The sequence below is a fragment of the Pinus tabuliformis genome, chromosome 1_2 (assembly GCF_031772625.1).
Source record: "Pinus tabuliformis cultivar Carrire ecotype Pingquan chromosome 1_2, CPIR1, whole genome shotgun sequence".
In the NCBI taxonomy this organism is placed as follows: Eukaryota; Viridiplantae; Streptophyta; class Pinopsida; order Pinales; family Pinaceae; genus Pinus; species Pinus tabuliformis.
The window spans coordinates 1,009,866,819-1,009,890,023 of NC_142298.1; the positions used below are offsets into that span (position 1 = coordinate 1,009,866,819).

The 23,205-nt window shown below is 38.2% G+C and overlaps 1 protein-coding gene and 1 pseudogene across 2 annotated transcripts in view; both read left to right on the forward strand.

The window, feature by feature from the left end:
* The first annotated feature begins 2,927 nt into the window (after positions 1–2,927).
* LOC149209521 (uncharacterized) overlaps positions 2,928–23,205 on the forward strand; it is a 45,768-nt pseudogene continuing 25,490 nt past the window's right edge. The window contains exons 1-6 of the transcript XR_016253092.1: positions 2,928–3,350; positions 3,444–3,597; positions 6,645–7,108; positions 7,248–7,333; positions 7,552–7,639; positions 7,775–7,839. The product of XR_016253092.1 is annotated as an uncharacterized LOC149209521 (transcript). The remainder of the gene's footprint in view (positions 3,351–3,443; positions 3,598–6,644; positions 7,109–7,247; positions 7,334–7,551; positions 7,640–7,774; positions 7,840–23,205) is intronic.
* LOC149209522 (cytochrome P450 78A4-like) lies at positions 3,866–5,079 on the forward strand. The gene is made up of 3 exons (XM_089396389.1): positions 3,866–3,958; positions 4,221–4,661; positions 4,804–5,079. Exons 1-3 carry the CDS (start codon positions 3,956–3,958, stop codon positions 4,933–4,935), a joined length of 576 nt encoding a protein of 191 aa, XP_089252515.1. The 5' UTR covers positions 3,866–3,955; the 3' UTR covers positions 4,936–5,079.

Sequence of the window (23,205 nt, forward strand, 5' to 3'; positions counted from 1 at the left end):
AAGATATAATTATCGTAAATATTTAATATCACAAAAGTATTTAAACTTATATGTTAATGTACTTAAATTTTAAAGAAAGTAATAAGTAAAAATAAAGATATAATTAAGACGTTCTATTTCAAAAAGAACTTCTCTCTTGTCGAGGTGTTATTACTTTCCCTCTTTAGATTATATGTTAGACAATTGGAGGATGTTTAGCTATTTAATTATCTCAAATGAAAGTAGTTAGAAAGAAAGCTAAAAGTAGTTGGAAATAATGGCCTCAAAATGTAAGCATATGGTTTATTAAAACTTTCCTTTTCATTTTTGTTATTTATTGGAGGAATGGAAACTTAAGATTTTTGAAGCAATTTTCTTTTAGAAAGTCGAGCTTTTAATATTAATGTATTATTAGATGTCTTCATTAAACAATAAACCTATGGGAGGCACAAGCAAAGTTTTTCTCTTCTCTCATGCAAATTTGTTTCTTGAAATTCAAATCTTCTATCTTTTTGTTAGTGTAGTTTTAATGTATTGTATTCCAAAAATGGGCATGCAACAAAGTAAAATTCCTGCTGTTGGTGTGACTTTGATTCCACTGCCATTTCTTTAGTAATACTCTCAAGTAGAAACCCAAACTTTAAATGTACTAAGCTACCGAGTAAACAAAAACGCCCTGGCTCTACTGATGTTTTTTTATATTTTATTTATTTCTTTTTATATTTTCAGGAGTTCCAATTATTTCACGATTGTTTCTTCGAGTGAACAAATAATTATTGCGACGGGATTCCAACACTTCACCAACAACATAATTGAACTTTTAAATGGTTTACAACAAAATTTCAACACCTACATCAGATTCGAACCCTTAACATGGCTGTGCATGGTTGTGCTTTAACGGGTTACAATAACTCTTTTTAAAGAATCATTTAAAAATGTATCAGTGTCAAACAGGTGTCAAATAGGTATTACAAAATGTTTTGTTCATCTTCATTCAATATTTTTATTATTAGATTCAAATCCAATTTGTTGAACAAAATCTCCTCCTATAACTGCATTACGTTTCAGAGGATATTTCTAGTATTTTAAACATCAACACTGGTGCTAGTATTTTAGGTTTCAGATTTAAACCAAGCAATTATTGTATAAGAGATTGGAATTGAAATTGGATTATTGATCAGAATAATCAATCTTAAATACGAATCTAATATGAGCAGAGAGAAATCTATTTTTTCAAGTGCATTTTTTGAATAAATAAGTATTATTTAAATGTTTGGTATAGTTATTTTTTTTAGATTTTTATTTTTACTTGTATTTTGGTAGATATGAGTAAACATTATATATATATAATATGGATATGAGTAAAATTTCAACTTTGATATGAGCAAATATTATTTAAATATTTTGTATAATTATTTATTTATTTTTATATTTTTTTTAGTGGATATGAACAAAATTCCAACTTTGATGATGGAAGGACAGTCACATACTGAACTGTAGAATGAAATGAGTTGTAAAGAATGAAATGAGTTATAGAATGAAAGCTTTTCGGCTTAACAAATTTGACAATGCACTAAGTTGTAGAATGAAAGCCTTTCAGCTTAACAAATTTGAGAATAGACTAACTCAATGGACTCACAAATGGCTTAGAATCTCGGCTCAACCAATTTGAGAATAGGCTAAGTCAATGGACTCACAAATGGCTTATAATGGATCCTTATCATTCCATCGTGGGTGGACCTCTCAATAAATTCGTTATGGGTGGACCTCTTGATAAATTAGTTAGGGGATACTTAAATTCGTTAGGAGATACTTACCGAAGCATGATAGATTCACAATTCCATCTAAATCTTGGAGATCCAAGCAAAATATCAATTTTCTTTGTTGGTTGCTAGTAGTACGTTTGTCTTGAGTTGCCTATACCTCGGATTGAGTTGCCTGGACTTCGGATAACGCAACTACTTAGAGAAGGAACATGTGGAGCCTCGTTCTAGAAGAAGAGTCGAGTTACCAATGACGCATAGTCAGCGTGGTGAGGAGAGTTGGAAGGAACCAGAAGAGCTCATATGACACGTGGAAGGAAAGAGAACTCGCTGAAGGAACTCTTCTTTTAGAGTAAAGTAGCCATATTCAATCAACTTGGGAACATTAGCATGGGTGTGTTGTGTATTTCTACACATTTTTCTTTAAATTTGGAATTTAAAAGGATGTTTGTATTTTTTTAGATTTGATTTTTTTTTGTGGTGTTTGATAAATTTAATTTTAGATCAGTTTAAAAAGATTTAATTTTTTGATATAATGAATTTATTTTAGTTGAATGGTTTACTTAATATAGATGTAATTATTTAAATTATTATTAATATTAAATATTTTATTTTTTAATTAATAATTAATTATTATTATTTAACATTAGTTATTTATAATTAATTTGCATTTATTTCATTATTATTCAATAATTATTTTCTTCTATATTCAATTATTATTTCTTATTTTACTATAACATCTTAAATGTGTGATATGTTTATCTCAACATTCTCTCACTTGTAATATATATTGTTAGAGTATAAAAGAGAATAAATTAACAACAAGCTAATTTCTACATGTCATAAGGTCCATAGACCCATAACACAACTTACATTTATTAGTCCATGCCTGGGACTAATAGTGATCGATCCATTGTTGACTATACATTAATCTGTCTTTTGACCAAAAAAATTTGTGCACTATCAAAATTTAACCAAAGTTTATCTCTGCAAATATCTGTGTTAGAAATTTATAACCAAAATTGTGAATTGGAGGTCTTATCGCTGGCTTCACGTGCCCCAATGTTAGTTCAGCGGTGACAAAATATTTTACCGTAAGTTTTATGTTCAGGGTGGGTGTGCATGTTGTTCTACGTGCCCTGCATGAGCGCCTTGCATGCAGCAAGTGCCAGATGTCCCTCGCTCGGGCTATCAATTTTCCGGTAAACAGTTTGAAGGGAAAAACAGGGAACGGTAAATATTTGGAGCTGAATGTCTGGTATGATGTATTCTTTCCCTTGCAAGCCGTTGATACTAGGACTGATCCGATTGTTCCTGTCCATCATGTGGTAGCCGAGGTTCCATCCATGGCAGCCTAGGATGTTCCGCGTAATGTCATCATGGTGGGTGAAGGGAAGCCCGTGTTCCATGACTTTCTTGGCATGAGCTTCCTCAGCAGCGAATCATGGGGTGCTACTGCTACAGCTAGACATGAGGAGGCCTCCAGGAGCACAGGCGTCGTAGACGGAATCGACCATGGATCCTCCTCAGCGGGCAGCAGGCTTCTCTCAGGGCATCTCGGTTTAGCAGTAGCAGCAGCTGCTCCTTGTTCTTCAGATCCAGGATCAGGTTAATCTTTACTTCTCATCTTAGCGAGAGGTTTTCTTTTGGTTTCTTGTTTTTATCTGATTAAAGAATGTAAAATGATGGTGTATTTCGCAGAGAGGATGTCGTGTGGAAAGTGGGAAGGCATACATGGCGGCATGGGTGCTTTGGACAGCACAGAGCGGTAGCAGGAGGGAAGAAGAGGGAAACTTCCACTTCGAGCCTTAGAGAGTCCTTGCAGGACACTTCATAGAGTTCGCGTGGAATTAAGGTAGCGGAAACCCTTATCTCTCAGCGCTACTAATGGCTAGGAACAGAGTTAGAGCTTTTGTTTATTTTACCTGTAATAGAAACTTTGCCAATCTAGAAACTGTCTTTGTGGTGTAAGTCCCCTTTAGAAACTGTCTTTGTGGTGTAAGTCCCCTTTGTTGATGCCGTAGCAACTCTGTAGCGCAGTACTAACATCACCTTTTGTGACCCCAAGTTGATGCAATTGATCTTCTTTCACTCCAATACTAACATCACCTTTGGTGTTTCCAGGTTGATTCTATGGTATTTTCTCACTTTAGTACCAAAGGCCACTACACTACTAAGATTACCTTGCCTTTGGTGTTTTCCAGGTTGATTCTATGGTATCCTCCTCACTTTAGTTTAGTACTAAAGACCACTCCAGTACTAAGATTACCTTTTACGTTTGGTATTTTCAGGTTGATTCGATGGCATCTCCCGCATTATAGTACAAAAGACCCTTTTGTTGTTATGCTTCATGGCTTTCATTGGCTTGTGGTTATTAGCTTTTATAATCTGTTCACAATTGTTATTATTACAGTGGTATATATTTATCATGGAATTTCATATCCTATTAACTGTTACTTAGGCCAGCCCTACGTGCAGGCTGTGGTAAAGGAGGCGCTGCGAATGCATCCGCCTGGACCGCTCCTATCATGGGCACGTCTCTCCACTGAAGATGTGAACATGGGCGATGGAATGTGTTTGCCGGCGGGCACGACTGCCATGGTGAATATGTGGTCGATTACTCACGACCCCAGCATTTGGGAATCACCTCATGAGTTCCGTCCAGAGAGGTTTGTGATGTCGGAAGGCGGGGAAGAAGTGGATGTAAGGGGTAATGATCTGAGGCTTGCGCCTTTTGGTGCTGGCCGTCGTGTGTGCCCGGGGAAGGCTCTGGGCCTTGCCACTGTTAACCTCTGGGTGGCTAAGCTGCTCCATCATTTTCAATGGCTACCTCATGCTGAACATCCAGTTGATTTGTCCGAGGTTCTCAAGCTGTCCTGCGAAATGGCTCATCCTCTTCGTTCTGTTCCCATCATACAGGTGCCAGCTTTCACTAGCTAATTAAATCCTCCCCCCTGTCTACCTGCTAATTGCAGTACCTCCTGTTCTGTTTCTGTTTGTCAGTATTACTAGGCACTATATATGCGTCGATGCCGTCTCACATTATGTATTTCGGTTGCAGCAGGGCAGTATTACTAGGCACTATATATGCGTCGATGCCGTCTCCCATTATGTATTTCGATTGCATGAGCAGGCACTATCATGCAATGCCGTTCAATCTTTAGCTCTCCGGTTATATGTATTTCGATTATAAGTGGTACGTTTTCTCACCCATCGTCGTCATATGAGACTCTGTGTCTCTGTTTGGTTATTGTGATCGATAGAACGAACGATGGATGGTCGTTTTGAGTTTGTATAATGGTGAGCTGAACATTAAGTTTAAGTTTTTGACCATAAAGATGAGTGGCCACGGATATGTTTGCATTGTTTGTTTCTAATGGATGGATTTTTTGAACTTTCTTTCTTTTAAACAGTCAGTCAACAATTTTATTTGTTAAAGCATGAATTACATTAAATGGTGCAATTTTATTTGTTAAACCATATGTATATTTATATATATATATATATATATATCACGTAAATTACATGGTGTATTGCTGTATCAGCAGAGGCAGATGTCGTGCATAAATCACATTACATGGTGCAATTTTATTTTGTTAAACCATGTATATATCACGTAAATTACAAGGTGTATTGCTGTATCAGCAACGGCAGATGTCCTCACACCATTGTCAATGGTTTTGAAAACGATTTCTACACAATTAGGTGAGACTTACCAGCAGTTCAAGTTTGATATTTAACCTCATCATTTGAATTAGAAAGTTACTTCCACCAACGAAGATCTTTGTTCCTTTATTTCTTTATGTACGTGCACGTTCAGAAATCTCTGCTCAACATTTCGTACGGCGATAAGCCACTTAAGAGCTCGGTCGGAGGCAACCTCGATCTGTCCGAACAATGCGCACCCATTTTTCTTTTTAAGCTATCCACATTGCAATTTACAAATATTAGTTAAGTTAAAATTGCAGCTACCCCGTTTCAATGAAAATTTATGCTTTTTAAAACCATGGAAAATGCAAACACTTTGAATCAGTTTGATCTGTATGTAGAACGCTTTTTAGAACCATGGAAAATGCAAACACTTTGAATCAGTTTGATCTGTATGTAGAACATTAAGCTTCAGTCTATGGATGTGAGCATTTTTGTGGCATTACTTTTATTGGATTTTAATTTTATTCATACAGTAAAATATGCTGTGGATTGATTTTTATTTTTGGTTATTGAAGTGTACAATTAAATTACATCCTACATTATAATTTTCTCTGCCTGGTTGCTTTAACAACATATTTTGTGTGCTTGATTTTTTATTATTTATTTAACAACATATTTTGTGCGGCTGATTCTTTAATTTTTGTTATTTATTTAACAACATATTTTGTGCGATTCATTTTTTTATTTTTGGTTATTCAAGTATACAACATTGTACATCACATTCTTGACTAAGGTGCTTTTCAAAAAAAATTGCAGTCACAATATTAATACTTATACTTATTTAACAACTCCCCTAACATTTAAACACAAAGGCTCTACACCTGCTGATGTTTGGACCTGGGCTGTTTACATGGACCAATAGCCCACTAAATCTCAACCACTAAATCACAACACTGGTATTGTTATGAATAAATATACTGCAACATGGTTATTTTATAAATGCGGCATTGGTTAACTAACAGGGTTCCATTCTTTATGTCATCCGCCCCGTTTTAAAGGAACAAGGCCCAAGTGTAAGTCTTGCACTGTTTTGTTAGAATAGTTAACTCACTTAAATAATATGATGAAAAAAAAGAAGGAAAAAGAAAATACCACCACCATCCACCTTTTTCTATTTTCTGTGACTTGTGCAATTCCTTCTAGATTGCTTTCTGTTTCCTTTATTGTTCGTTATTTGAAAATCCCTGCTAGATGTCAAGGTTTGAGTCCAAAGATGACAGAAGAGGAAGGCACCATGATGATGATGTTCATCTGGGCATGCAGCCACCAAGGCCAACAGCCACATGCCAAACATCAAAGAGGCCATCAATGGGTGCAAATGCTGATTTTATGGCTTCAAAGAAATGGGAACGCTCTGCCTTTATGAATTCAGGATCAGTTGTATATAGTCCTTCACGTCTCACTCATCTTGGAAGCTATCAGAACAAGACCTCTGCAAATTTGTCCAGGGAAAATACGGTAGTGCCTGCTTTCGTTTCGCAGACCCCAGCAGATGAAGGTTCTTGAACAGGTCTTAAAGGTTCCAGTTTGGCAAACCTCATGAACAATGGTCCAAGTGCACCATCTGCCAGAAACACAAGTGGGCAAAGTCTTTCTGCCGGTAGTTCAAAATTCTTGCCTGGGAATGGTGTTCAAGAATCCAGCATTCCAGCTATGTAAGTGCATACTGGTAATTTAGACAACTTAATGTGCATATAGGGGGATGGTAAACATTGGAGATTTTCTCTACAGAAGTTAAGCTTGACAATATATTTAACTGTGGCTGCATCTTGACTGCTTGTTTCATTTTTTCAGCCCAAAATGTGTAACATCAGCTAGTCACCAGTTGACAATATTATGCTGGGCAAGCTCACGTTTTTGATGATATCCATCCTACGAAGGTAAGCAAGCTATGTTGATTAGTACTTTTTATTTTTGATTCTTCAGGTTTGTTTCCAAAGAACTAGGCCTTAACATTTTTTCGTTATCCATACTTTGTTTGGTCATGTTTGTTGCATCTTTCTAATTTGATACGTTTTTGTTTGCCTCGGCAAAAATCTTATAATACTCTTTGCTAGGCTTATGTTTTACGCTACTTATTGGGGTGTCTGTGTGGAAGGCGAACTGTCCAACATCTGCCATGATGCACAAAAATGGCATAAATTATGTGGATTTTGCAGTGAAACCACTGCTGTTTAGAAGTGCCTGTTTGTTTAAGAGAGTACCGTAATTAAGTTAGAGCCACAGTGCATGTACCTTTGGATCATATCTAGATATGAACAAAATCACTCTCAATTGTGAAATGCTACAACACTAATAAAATGCCTTGTGCTTGTCTATAGGTCACAGACCTAAACAATTTGAAGGGAAAAACAGGGAACGGGAAATATTTGGAGCTGAATGTCTGGTATTATGTATTCTTCCCTGCAAAACCGTTGATACTGGGACTGATCCGATTGTTCCTGCCCATTATGTGGTAGCCGAGGTTCCATCCATGGCAGCCTAGGATGTTCCGCGTAGGTGAGGAGGATTAGAAGCTACTGCTTTTTGTTCGTCGCAAAGGGCAATCGCTAAGAAGAAAAGCTCCATACCTTGTCGACGGTCTGGGATGAGACTAATTGAACCACCCCGGGGACCTACGTTCGGAATCCGATAACCCGGTAGGCATCAAGTTCTGTTGTTAATTCCAGGTATGGTCTTTGCCTCTCCATGAGCGGACACACTACCTTCTTTTCAGTTAAAGTCTTCGGTGGTTGTGTTGAGGGTGACTGCAGTACATTGACACCCTTTGCTACATGCAGACCAACACAGTGACGGGAGGTCTGACATAAGTAAGCGGGGCTTTTCATTTACAAAATTAACTCTAGCAAATGTTTTTTTAGTTGCATGCCTAGAACAAACTAATTGATTCCACCAGTGTGGTGAATATTTTTCTGCAGGTAAATTTCCTGACTGGTTCTTAGGCGAGTTTTCTAATATTCTCAAGGGCTTCTCATGCTTATACAAAGTGCTTGTTTCCTCCAGGTGCTACTTTTGACCTGTTTTCAGTAGTCCCAGCAATTTAGAGTTTAATAACTTATTCGAGGGTTGTTCAGACTTGCAAATTTCCATGATATCTCATTGTTGTTTTATGTCAGGACCTATGACGCTTCAAGTCGATTGATAGTATTGGATTGCGTCTCGAAGCGATTTCTTTACACTCAGTTATGCAAAATCTCTGTTATTCTCAGTGTATAATTGAATATCTAGACAGTTGACATGTATACTTATTATCCAAGAGGTTTTTCGACCATTTTACTTCTATATTGATTGTAAAGTTTATATGTATATGACAGCTCCTTTGATTTTTTTTAATGCAATGTTCACTATTGTTTCGACATGTTTTTAAAAGGAGTTTTTTACAACATTGCCTTCTCTATATCATTTTTTGTATGTACTCAATAGTTCTTTTCTTGGCTACGATTTTGACTCTTATCTGATTATGCAAAAGTATGATGAGTCTGCAAGTGTGAATACAGAAGCAAACCTTTTCAGTAAGTTTGGAATAGAATCCTATGAAAATCCATTTTTCCCATAATTCAATCCACTTTCTGCACTGTAATGGCATGTATTCCTCACTCCATAGGATAATATCCAGCACCAGACCTGCTTCTAAATTTCACTTGTAGCAAGTTATTTTCTTCTTTCAATTTACTGAAGAGAAGAGTTTGGAATAACTGGATCATTTCATTGACCCCCTGAGAAATCTGTGTAGTGAATTGAACTTTCAGTCACACAATTCCTTCAACCATGCGTGGATATTAGATATGGTTGGGTATGCATATACTATATAGGCATGCTTCTGAGGTGGGCAATGATTGTCTTGGAGCATCCTTCCCTTAGGTATCATTTAAACATGTCTCTAATGAAATGTCAGGGGACCAAATCACTCTATTAGAAATAAAACCCGATTTGACATGGGGTTCAGGCAAAGTGGCCTTTCTTCATCCAAATCACAATGATAAGACTGAAGCACAAATCAAAAAAGGGCTTCATTTGTGCTTGACGGCAGGGACTACCGGCTGCATGCAGCACTTGTTTACATATAGTGATTTCATCAATGCATCTACAACATTTAAAGAAATCTTAACTTTCTCTAATACTGCTTTTCTTTCTTTATAAAATTATATTAATATTAACACAATTCATAGGCATCATGACATTGACATACAAAAAAATATTTATTACATCACAAAGAGACTATGAAAGAAAAAATAAAGTAATATGACACACAAACTATATTGCTAAAACGATCTCCTTTTTGACATTAATATTGTAATGCTAATATTCTAATATTCAATCCTTACTATTAATAATTATTTATTTTTAATTTTTTTTCTTATTTGAGAATAGCTTCCCTGGCGTTTCCATTTGAGAGTAACTTCCCTCCTTCCCACCTGTCATCGCTCTACCCTAACCATTTGATCATCCCAAGTGTAGGAATATGGTTTATTAAAATTTTCCTTTTCCTTTTCGTTATTTGTTGGATGAATGGAAAGTTTAGGTTCTTGAAGTTGTTTTATTTTTGAAAGTTAGACCTTTATACGAATTTTGCTCGTAGTTTAATGCATTGTTGGTTGTATTCATTGAACAATAAACCTGCAAGAGGCACAAGCAAAGTTTTTCTCCTCTGTTGTAAATTTGTTTCTTGAAATTCTTGATCATATGTTAGATGATTGGAGGATGTTTAACCATTTGATCATCCCAAGTGTAGGCATATGGTTTATTAAATTTTTTGTTTTCGTTTTCATTATTTGTTGGATGAATGGAAAGTTGAGGTTCTTGAAGCTGTTTTCTTTCAGAAAGTCAGACCTTTATAGGAATTTTGCTCGTAGTTTAATGCATTGTTGGTTGTATTCATTGAACAATAGACTTGCCAGAGGCACAAGAAAAGTTTTTCTTTTCTCTGCTTTAAATTTGTTTCTTGAAATTCAAATATGCTATCTTTTTGTTGCTGAAATTGACATACTTATACTATTTTTTAAAAACAAGGAAAAATGTGTAGTCAATTTTGTTGAATGTAGCATATTATGGTCCATATTGGATGAGTGAAGAGTTGAGTTTGTTGAAGCGTAAATTGATGGGCCGGAAGTGATTGGATTTGCATGTAATTTCAGAGGTTGGGTAGGCATGACACCTGCAAGCAAGGTAGACATCTTGATGTGGAAACATAGATGTTCAATGTCAGCACATTTATTGGGATTATTATGGTTAACAAAGGTCTCATGGATTGATATGGTTTCACTTTTGGTTAGTCACTATTTAATTTTATCAAATTGAAGCATTTCAAATTTTCAGAGTTTATTGATATTTATTCTATGGTTAGATGACTGTTTGATTTTTTACTTGTTTTTTGTACAAAGAATTAAGCTCGAAACCTTTTATTCTATGTTAAATTTTGATACATATACATTTTTGTGCGAGAGAGAGGGAGTATGAGTGATTTGCATTTATTTCTATTCTAGGTCACAACATTGCTCATAATTTGGGGGAATGTGAAGAATATGTGTTAGATGGGTGAATTCTCTTCTTTCTATGCAACTACTACATTGATAGACTTACATTTTGGAATGACCATACTAATGAAAATTATTCTTCATTTTATGGGTTATATCTAGCCTTCCCATTTACATTTCTTTGAGCTTGTAAAATTTGTGATTTGTGCCAATTTCTCCATTGTTCGCATGAATGTCAGTCTCCTGTGGAATTCTATTGGGTTTTACGAGGTGAGATTAATACACTTGTTTTCTCTATTTTTCAAATAGGTATCCCACTCCTTTGTAGGATTTAAATCAATACTACTTTCTCTAATAATTATTCTGATGTTAATATAATACACAACAACTAAATAAATAAACAAAATCTTGCAAACATGTTATCAAAGATTTATTCTTAATTTTTTATTTTTTATTTTTTATTTTTACGCTGTAATGCATTCCCATTTGAGAAGAAATTCCCTCCTGCCCACCTATCATCACTCTGCCCTTTTGGATTATATGTTAGATGATTGGAGGATTTTCAACCATTTGATTATCCCAAGTGAAGGTAGTTGGAAAGAAAGGTGAAGGTAGTTGGAAGGAACGATCTCAAGATGTAGGCAAATGGTTTAATAAAATTTTCCTTTTCCTTTTCATTCTTTGTTGGATGAAAGGAAAGTTGAGGTTCTTGAAGTAGTTTTTTGTCCGAAAGTCAGACCTTTAAAGGAAATTTGCTCATAGTTTTAATGTATTGTTTGTTGTCTTCATTGAAAAATAAACCTGCTGGTGGCACAAGCAAAGTTTTTCTTTTCTGCAAATTTGTTTCTTGAAATTCAAATACGATAATTTTTTGTTGCTGAAAATGACATACTTATGCTATTTTTTAAAAAGAAGGAAAAATGTGCAATCAATTTTGTTGAATGTAGCATATTGTGGTCGATGGAGAGTCGAGGTTCTTGATAAGCTTCATAAATGGGTAATTATATGGCCTCATTTTTACCTCCTAGCCTAGTCAAATCAACCATTCTTTAAGCTTATTGTATGATTTTTTGATTATATTTATGCTTATAGAGTGAGTTGAGTTAGTAATAAATTATGCCATGTGGTATAACATGTATTTAATGCAGATTATTGATGGATTTCGAGGTCAAAGTCAAGGATCTAGTGGTCAAACTACAACAATAACTCGAAGTAGATAGAGGAGAGGACTTATAGGAGGGAATCCCCCTCATTTATTGCTCCTCACTTCAAATTCCCCTTCATTCAGCTCGGAGTACAAGCAGCCGAATCATGCACTAGAAGGCAGCTGAGCAAGTGGAAGATGATTGATAGTTATCTCGAGTTTTGGGAGCCAAGCCTCCCTGATTTTAAGGAAGTTGTTGGTAGATTTAGATGTATAAGTAGAGAGGCTTAGGGCCTCACTAGGGTCGAATTTTTTCTTGTGTAAACTCTGCTCAAATTTCGAGCTTACTATTTTGTGACAGTTTTAAGTAATCTTGCTATATTTTGATAATGAAGATGGAATCCTTTTTGAGCTAGCACTGAGTTACCTTAGAGGGCTAAAGTTCTTGGGTTACAGCCCAATCCAAGCAGGCAAGCTTCTCTTTACTTGTATTTGTATGCTTTACTTTAGTTTGTAGATTAGTTTGTTGTTAGATGTATTTCTCTTATGGTTAAGAATAGGTTGCTTTTGATGATTTAGCAGCTTACTTCCAGTTATGTTTTCTGTAGCAGGTTAAGCAGTGATCAGGGAAGATTCAAAAGGCTAGAAAAAGTGCCTTGGCCTCTCTTCCTCCCTCTGGGACCATGATTTGAGGCAAAGACTCTATTGCTACCCCAAAAACACAAATTTTCCTCATTCCTAGGACTTCTAGTGTTTACAGCTCTAGTAGATTGATAGTCCAGTTCTGCTTTGCTTTAGATCTTATTTATCATGTTCACTCCCTAATTTGCAATAGTCCTTTTTAGTGTTTTCTTTCCTTATAGTGTTTACCAGCATTTCCTTCTACACATTATAGTTTAGGCCATTTTAATGCAAAACTTTATTTTTCCTAGGATGCACTCATTTCATTGGTTGCTTGATTTCTTGGTTGACTGTCAGTTTCTGTGCAGCAGATCTCTTCCAGTAGTAGGCAAGCTTACCAGCAATCACACCCTCCATCTGATCCATGCCCTATAGGTCTCCCAAACCTCACCTCAATTCTGCCATAGTTTCCTTTAGTTTTTCATAGAACTTCTTCCTCTCTCCTTGAGCAAACCTAGTCATCTTTCTCTCTCCTAGTGACTCATGGTAGACCTTAGGTGCCCTAACACCTCATTCCAACCTTCGTCTACCTTTTCCACCAACTCTTACACCCTCAAAACAACGAAAATTTCTCTCGGCCTCCTCCTGTAGGCCTCTTGTAGTTTCCCTGCTTTCCTCCTGTAGTTTTCCTGTGTCCTCCTATAGTTTTTCTTGTAGGCTTTCTTTTGAAGGCCGAGTGTGGGAAAAGCCTCTAGAAGGCCACCTAAGACCTCCTAGGACCCATCCACACCATCCTACATCCTCCCAAACTCCAAAACTGCTCCCTAATGCCACCTGTTTGCTGCCACACTCACACACAATAAATTAGATGCATGTTAAATTCACATAAAAACACATAAAAATCCAAAAATATGTTTTTTGCTTATTTACTCCCAAAAATAGCATGGTTAGATGTTTTTTACTTCTTTAAGTAGGTAATGGTATTTCTTTCATGGTTTTCATAGTGTTTTTGGCAAAAGTAGAATTAGCTTGTTAATTAGGGTTGACTAGGTTTTGCTTCACATTTGAGTCTTTCTCCTTTTTGCAGTTAAAATAGCATCTGTAGAGTAATCTTTCTTTCCTTTCATCACACATAGAGCTTCTTCTGAAATCTATAGAAGTTGACTTGAACTCCTAGTGATCTCACGTTGGCTGACCAAGTGACAACCTGCAGTGAGAACTAGTACTTGTGCATATAGCACTGACGCTTCCAAGTTTGTTACGAACTACCAAGTTGATAAAAGTAAAGTTGGTAGCCCAGGAGTTGCAGCATTCTTGCTGCAATACTGGAGCTCATAACTTTTTGGCGTTGTTTCCGGGGAAGCAACTTCTTTCTTTTATTTCCTATTGCAACATTCTACTAATAGTTTATTTCTGCAAAAGTAGACTAGTCATTTCTTTTCTTTCAGTTCTGCATTTCCTTGCTTTCCTTCCAATTCTGCAAATTTCCATTCAGAAAGTTCATTTCAGCTAGTTGCAATTTGTTTTGTTCAATCACAATTTCTGTTTCTGCAGGTACTTTCAATGTGGGAAAAACGAAAAAAAAAAAAAATCAACCAAAAATATTTCCTTTCATGCCTCGTAGGAGTAGAGATAACTTAGGAAAATTTTTGCCCAATACCTCCACTGCTTCACACAGCCAACCTTCTCTCTTCTTTGGTGGCTGCAATCAAGGAGAAACCTTAGGTGAACAACTAGACATATTTGAAGAACCTATAGGGGAAGAAGAAAAAGAAAACATTCCTCCGAAGCCAATGGCTAAAACCAGAAATGCTAGGGGAAATGGAGAGAGAACAGAGGGTACCTTCCCCATTCGGGAGACCAATGGGTACACCAAAATGAAGAATATAAGTCCTTCAGCCCTACCTCATTTCCATGGTCTAACTACAGAAGATCCTGACACCTTCTTGTTCGAGTTTGTTGTCATCTGTTGAACTTATGACTATGCAGAAGACAAGAAAAAGTTGAAATTGTTCCCTTCTACTCTCAAGGACGCAGCACTACGCTGGTTCATGGGATTACCTAGCAATAGCATCACAACTTGGGCTCAGATGCAGCAAGCCTTTAACAACAAGTATAGAGACTATTGTAGGTCAAAAAATACTAAAGAAGAAATCTTCCGAATGAATATAGGAAGTGATGAGTCCCTGGAAAACTATGAAGAGAGGTTCCAGCTCAGTTATAAAAGGGCCGGGTGTACACTTGACCCTGAGTCTCTGAAGTTGGTCCTGCTCAGGGGAATTCGGGAAGACCTTTTAGACACCCTCCATCTACTGGTTGGGGAGATATCTACCAACTATCCTATGAAGACATAAAGACTATTTTAGAAACCATTCTAGAGCAGCCAGAAAGAAAGGTAGGGGGAGTCAACCCATAGCCAGTGCCTCTTCCTCCAATTCATCCATTAAAGGTGAAATTGGAAACATGCTAGAAGACTTCAAGAGTGAGATGTTGCAGACTCTTGCCATGCAAATGGATACCTTACATATCAAAAGAAAACAAGAGGATGCAGAGAGGGATTTGTCCATTTTGTGCTCTAGATGCACCAAGGGGCATCCTAGGAATGAATGCCCATTGAACTCTATAGAGGTTTGTTCAGTCTGTGAAGAAGATGATTCTACAAATAAGTGCCCTTCCTTGCTTGGACTTAAAGCTATATACCAAGGGGCCGAAAGAGTCACTGAACAGATTTATTACATAAACCAAAGGATGTCGCATGGACCTAAACCATACCAGCAGGGGATGCAAGGGACATCTCAAGCATACTAAAACCCCAACCAAGTCACCTCCATACCTTCTTGGGGGCCCCCTGCTCATCCTTCCTGGTCCACACCTCCTCCTTGGTCCTTCACATCTCAATATCATGCCCAACCAGCGACCCATTCATTTCAATCCTATGCTTAACCGCAACCTCAGTGGAATGCATCTCATCAGGGTTGGAGGCCCCAATACAACTCTCCTCCCGCTCTTCTGCCTCCACCACCTGCCCAACCACAACCGTTACCTTCTGCTCCACCAAGGTAACCCCAAATGCCTGCCCAGCCAAATCCGAACTTGAACAACAGACAAGCTCAACAAGTGTATAGTGGGGAACCATCATGCCCAACTTATGATGTGGAGATTCAAGAAATTAATTTGCGATCTGGGAAAGTTCTCCCAGATAGCCAGCCTCCCCCCAGGGAGATTGAAGAAGATAAAGAGGAAAGTGAACCTAAAGCAAATCCACCCTTTCCTGAGAGATTATCCATGACAATCCAGCCTACCCCAGAAGAGACTGAACTCCTGGGAGAATTGAAACATTTATGTGTGAAGATACCATTTCTCCAAGCTATAAAAGATGTGCCTAGCTACAATAGGTTGATCAAAGAGAAGTGCTTTAAGCATCCAGGAAGGCGCAATAGAGATGCCCTAACCATCAGTGTCATTGGACAATTTTCCGACCTGATGTTGGGGCAGATAATCTGTCCAAAATATCTCGACTTTGGAAGCCCAGTAGTTGATGTCCACATCAATGGCACAATGGTCCCACATACCTTGATTGGTCTGGGAGCTTCCATTAATGTGATGACAAAGGACACAATGCTCAAACTTAATCTCCAAGGCTCCTTGAGGAATACCACGACAGTGTTGCAGTTAGCAGACCACTCCACAGTGACCCCTGAGGGGATTGTGGTCTATGTGATGGTCTCCATTGATTCTTGGGAGTACCTTGCTGATTTCTTAGTTCTCCAACCAAAGGCAAAGCTCACTGGGTATCCTCTCATTCTGGGAAGGCCCTGGTTGGCTACAGTTGATGCTTACATCAGCTGCCGAGCTGGGAACGTGATCATAAATAACTGGCACATGTCCAAGCAGTTAATCCTATATCCTCCTGCCCAACCTTTGCTAGAACATGATCTACCTCTCTGGTTGGAGGAGGATGATGAGGATGAATTTTATTCTGCACCACTTTGTACATTAGAAATTGCCATGGGGGGAAACCGCAAGATGATGATGATATGATTGAAAATTTGATTCAGAATCCACCTCCCAGTGTATCACCATTAGAAGACATAGTAAGAGAAACCCAAAACAACCCCTCAACTGATCTCTGTGTGGCCGACCCTACTTCTCTCCGTGTTAAAAATATAGAGTTCGGCCCAGAAAGAACATTGAAAATCAATCCATCCCTATCTACTTCCCAGGAGAAGGAGCTATGCAGCATACTGAGAAAACATCTAGATGCCTTCGCCTGGAGTTATAAGGAGATGAAGGGAGTGCACCCTTTAGTATGTACTCATCATATATACATCAAGGAAGATTGCAAGCCAGTCAGGCAGCCTCAAAGGAGGATGAACCCAACACTTAAAGATATTGTTAAGGAAGAACTGCAGAAATTGCTTGATGCAGGATTCATCTATCCCATCTCCATGTTGAAAAATGTCTAACAAGAAATGTTAAATTTAGAATGTGCTAAAAATAGGACTCCTAAAAATAGCATGTCTAAAAATAGCAGTTTGGCTAGTGAGGTCATTGGCCACCTTGGGTGAGAGGTGAAATTGCTAAAAATAGAAAGTTCTAAAAATAGCATTTATGGGTCTCTTCCTATTTATAGCAGTCCCTGGTCTATCAATAGGAAGTAAAAACGAATTCGGTCTTAACGGCAGTTTAAAATATTAATTAATTAATCTCCATGAGTTAATTAGTTAAGGAAAAACAAACTTGAAGTCTATGTGAGGACATGCAACAGTTTATCTATTAATTGGTGAATTTATCCATCAGTTAAAGAGATAAGGATGAGTTGTAATTAGTTGGCTCAGTTAACTGAGTCAAGTCCAGTTAGATTAATTTAAAAAGTTGTTAAATTAATGAGATTCAGTTTGTTAATGCTTGCATGCATGTAATAATTGGTATTTTCAGATAACTGAATATCATAGATTAAATAACTCATGCATGTCAGTTCAGACAAAGAGCCACTTGAGATCAGAGAAGGGATAGTGTACTATCAGTTGGATGAATATTTTTCCTATAAAGTAAGCTCATCCATGATGAGGATTTAAGGTTCCTTGATGATTGTGCAGTTTTACAGGGTGTGAGATCAGTGTTACACTTGGTAACAGGAAGATCACCCAAGAGAAATTGTGCAAGGAAATAGGAGGCTTGGAGGGCAGAGGTGAAGGCTTAGCAGAAGTCTTGATTACCTGTGAGAATCCAAGAGGATTGTACTGAGAGCTGGCTAGTTGTGAGAGCTAAGGCTTTGTGTAATCCTGATGTATTTCCACCTTCTTCTGTGAGGATTGTACTGAGAGCTAGCTAGCTGTGTGAGAGCTAAGGCTTTGTATAAATCCTATGTATGATAATAAAGAGAGTGGGGTTTTATGCTGGTGCTTTCCCCAGTGATATATTCTATGTTATGTGTGATTGATTCCTTCTTATCAGTTATATGTGTTCTTATTGATGTTGCTTATGGTTGATTAAGCTTCCACTAAATTGTTTGTAGAAGTAGATCAAGTGTTTTGCTTTAGTACATTGCATTACCAGGTTGATCTACAGGTGGGAAATTTCTACATGGTATTAGAGCTAGTTGATCTGTAGAAAAAGTTCTACATGGTATCAGAGCTAGTTGATTTGTAGAAAAATTCTACAAAATTCTACATGGTATCAGAGTAGTTGATTTGTAGAAAAATTCTAAAAATTCTACACTCTCATAGTGAATGGGTCTCTCTTTTGGTGCTAGTGCCAAAAAAAAATGGTAAGTGGAGAATCTGTGTCAACTATCGGGAATTGAACAAAGCCACTAAAAAGAACCATTTTCCTTTACCTTTCATAGATCAAGTTTTAGACAGTCTGGCATGGAAAAAGCTTTTCTCCTTCCTAGATGGGTTTAGCAGGTACAATCAAATTCAAATCAGCCCTGAAGACCAAGATAAGACCACTTTCACTTGTCCTTGGGGTACCTTTGCATACCGATCCTTCCTTTTGGTTTGTGAAACGCTCCAGCCACTTTCCAAAGAGCGGTATTGAGTATATTTTCTGAACTGGTTCATGATGCAGTAGAAATATACATGGATGATTTTACTCCTTATGGTTCTGACTTTCAGGAAGCTTTATCTAACCTAGGAAAAGTTCTAGATAAGTGTATTGAGATGAACCTATCCCTCAATCCGGAAAAATGTGAACTTTTGATGACTAAAGGGACCGTGATAGGTCATGCAATATCTCAACAAGGACTGCAGGTGGACCCCAACAAAATTGCCATCATCCAAAGGGTCCCACCTCCTCAAAAGGTGAGAGATGTCAGAAGTTTCCTAGGCTTAGCTGGATATTACAGGAGATTCATTAAAGACTTCAGCAAGTTAGCCTCTCCTTTGTTTGGCCTCCTAGGCAAAGATGTTGAGTTCATATGGTCGGAAAATTGTCAAGAAGCCCTAGATACCTTGAAGAGCAAGCTAGTGGCTGCCCCAATTCTCAGAGGCCCAAACTAGGCCCCACCCTTTCACATTCACACAGATGCCTCGAACAAAGCAATAGGAGCAGCCTTAGGACAAATTGATGAAAAGTTACCTTATGCCATATAATTTATAAGCAAAAACTTGTCAAAGGCAGAGTTAAACTATACAGTGACCGAGAAGGAACTCCTAGCTGTCGTGCATTCCTTAAACAAATTCAGACATTATATCACAGGCTATCAAACCTTTGTGCACAATGATCATGCTGCAATTAGATATTTAATGAACAAACCATATGTAAATGCTCACATTATTAGATGGTTTCTTTTATTGCAGCAATTTGACCTGACCATTATTAATAAGCCTGGTAAAGAGAATGTTGTTGCTAACTTTTTGTTTAGAGTAAATTTGCCAGCAAGTGAAGAAGGAATGGTGGATGACCAAATGCCAGATGAACACCTATTTGTTATATCAATACTCTCTCCATGGTTTGTTGATATAGAAAACTACTTGGTTTCAGCATAGTTCCCACCACGCCTATCCTCAAAAGAGAAGAGAAAGATAGTAAGGAAAAGAAGCCCTTTCACTTGGATTGGAGGAAATCTCTTCAAACTTGGCCCAGATTAGATCTTGAGAAGATGTTTCAGGGAGGAGGAAGTCTTTGACATCCTCCTGACCTATCATGATGGGCCTTGTGGAGTTCATTTTGCAGCAAAAAGAACCGCCTTCAAGATATTGCAAGTAGGCTACTACTGGCCCACTCTTCATCAGGATGTGAGGAGATACACGAGCCAATGTGATCGGTGTCAGAGGATGGGGAAACCCACTCCAAAGGATGAAATGCCCATGCAAACTCAAGTGACCTTTGAGCCATTTGATAAGTGGGGCATGGACTTCGTGGGGCCTATCAACCCCACTTCAAAGAAGAAGCAGTACATCATTGTGTGCATCGACTACCTAATAAAGTGGGTGGAGACAAAAGCAATCAAAGCAGTGACAGAGGAAAAAGTGGTTGAGTTTTTGAGGGAAAACATATTCTACAAGTTCAGGTATCCGAGAGAGTTGGTCATAGACTAATGCAGTCAGTTCACTTCCAACCTGATTGAAGACCTGCTCACACATCATAAGATCAAGCACATGACTTCCACCCCTTACCATCCACAAGCCAATGGGAAAGTGGAGGTCACTAACAGAGCATTGGAAGGGATCCTAACCAAGGTAATGAGCAGCAGCAGAAAAGACTAGGTGGACAGATTAGTTGAGGCCACTTGGGCCTACAAAACAACATGGAAGACCACCACCGGGTTCACACCCTATGAACTGGTCTATGGGGAGAAGGCTTTGCTGTCAATAGAGTTTGAATTCAATACCCTAAGGATGGTAGCTCAGCTAGACCTAGACCTCAACCATGCACAGAATGAGAGATTACTTCAGATCAATGGATCGGATGAATACAGATTGCAAGCCCTTCTCCATACAGAGGTAGTTCAGCTTCAAATAAAGATATGGCATGACAAAAATATCAGGGAGAAGAAATTCCAAGAGGGAGATTGGGCACTACTCTATGATTCAATATACAAGGATTTCAAAGGCAAGCTAAGGACAAGATGGCTAGGACCCTACACTGTGGAGAAATGCAATGACAATGGTTCAGTTCTGATCAGAAGTATTGATGATGAAGCCATCCCCATGCTTGTCAATGGACATCAGTTGAAAGTCTACAAGAAACCCCTCTCCAAGCGAGAGTTTATTGAAGATTTGAATAAAACAATGATGGTAGTGGAGCATGTCTTAGCTTCCACTTCACCCACCACTGAAGAAAAAATAGAAAAAATAAGGACTCAAGTGAAAACATCCATGAGGCGCTTGAGTCCCATCATTGGGGTGAAAACCTCTTTTGAGGCGTCCCAGTGATGTCACAAAAAAAACGAAAAAAAGGGAAAAGAATACGATCCCTGGGTGAAAACCTCCCTTGGAGGCACTCAGGGTAGGCAATTAAGGTGAAAACCTCTCTGAGGCACCCTAGTTGTTTTCAAAAAAAAAAAAGAGAAAAAAATGAATTTTTATTGCATTGCAGGTTTGCAGGAGGACCACAAGGAGTAGAAGAAGGTGCCAAGGGGACCTTGACATTCATACCAACATCCATCTCATCTTCTCCACACCTTCCTTCATCATTTTTGGCATCTCTTTCACCCCACTGTACCTCTTCTTCCAAAACTATGTTTTCTATAGGAGGCTCTGTTTTTTCTACAGGAGACTCCTATAGGAATTACAGAGAGCCAAAAGTCTCTACAAGAGGTAGTTTGAGGGACAAGAAAAGCTTCATGAGGAACCTATAATCCCTCTTACCATCTTCAAACCTCCTTGCCATCATTTCCAAGCCCGCATCACACTCCAAGCATCATTATTGTTTTTTTCCCTTTCCAACAAAAAAACACAGAAAAACAGTTTTTCAGTTTTGAAAAAAAACAAAAATAAAAGGAGGAGAAGACACCATTAACTTTACCTGAAGCTTACCTACTATCCCTCCATCATTCATCTCCACCTTTGGCATCATTCTTGAGCTCCAAGCATTGGGAATAACTGAAGTTTCAAGGGGATAAGCAACTATAGCAGCTCTTGTAGGAATTCCTGTAGCAGCTGATTCCATAGAAGTCCAGCACCAGCAGCAAGGGACAACACATCTGAAGGTTGAAAAGGCACATGCAGCTTAGCTCCAGCAAAAGAAGAACCTGCAAAAACACACAACAACACATTAGCAAGCAGGGACAACATGCATGAAGGAAAATGAAGGCATGCAGCAGAGAAAGCCACAACACCTCACAGTTGATGGCAGCGAATACACTCGAATCACAGGTAAGTAGCTAAGTCACTCCTCTATCTGCATTTGTGTAATTATAAATCATATGAAGGCAATGAGATGGTTGAAATCGAAAGAGGAAAATCTGGTCAATTAACTTGGCCACCTTCATTTAGTTGACTCCACTTAACCGAGATGCCACCCACACATGCGCACAGTCAACTCAAGAAAAAGGTGCGAAGGATAGGTAGTGGGAAGAAGAGTTAACTCTAATGCAGTGATGTGGGGATGATTATGAAGGTAGGTCATGATGACAAAGTAGGTGGGGACCAACAGTCCTAATCTGGGCAATGTACACCTTGCTAGCTCAACACTCATAACCGAAAAAAGCCATAAAAGGTAATGAGCACTCCTCCCCACTCATTCTCACCACCTTTTCTTCAATTTCTCCTCGTAACTCAGCCACACCACAGTCTTCTTATGCCCCCATAGCCTCATATCCACCATCCTCCATTGATTCCCTCCCTATTTTTGCTCTCGGCATTTTCTACAGGAGCACCTACAAGAAATCTACAGGAGGGACAACGGGCTTCTACAGGAGGGGCAGTGAGTCATTTTGAAAGGATAAAACATGATTTTTGGCATGAATTTCCATCTGAAGGGGTAGGGTTCATGAATGCCCTCTGTTGAATATCAAAATATGAAAGAATTGGTCTCAAATTGAAGATGAAATGAATCTTTAAGAGGGTAGGAATACATAGAAAATTTTTTGTTTAAAAAAAAAAACCACAGTCCCCTTTGTTTTTCTATTCCGCTCAAAATTCTTTGTCTCCACCTCCATATTTGGGTTTTCAAAGAAGTACATGCAGTATGACAGGGGGTTTTATGAGAAAAGAACCCACTAACTCCACTAGACTCCATGCACATCCTCAAGTGGTGGAAATATTTACAAGGGAAAACTGGAAGAATTTCTTTGATAAGTTTAGAGGGTTTGATGATGAAATTTCCCATGAATTTGCTCTCTCTCTCTGGTCCCTCACACAAGAAATCATGCTACTGTAACCATTAGAAGCCTCTCCATTGAAATAACCCCTGAATTCATCAGTAGGGTTACTACCCTTCCTCTTGGGCTGCCAAGAGGAAATTTTTCCAAGAAATGAAACCCCTGTTGAAGACAAAAATGGAATTAGGAGGGCTAGTATACCATATCCCTAGGATGAGGTTACCTACAAAGTGATCAAATACA

What these genes read in the sequence shown, in the direction of transcription:
- LOC149209522 (XM_089396389.1), top strand. An exon ending in GTTCTGTTCCCATCATACAG is followed by an intron (nt 4,662 to 4,803) that starts GTGCCAGCTTTC and finishes TTTCGGTTGCAG; the next exon opens with CAGGGCAGTATTACTAGGCA.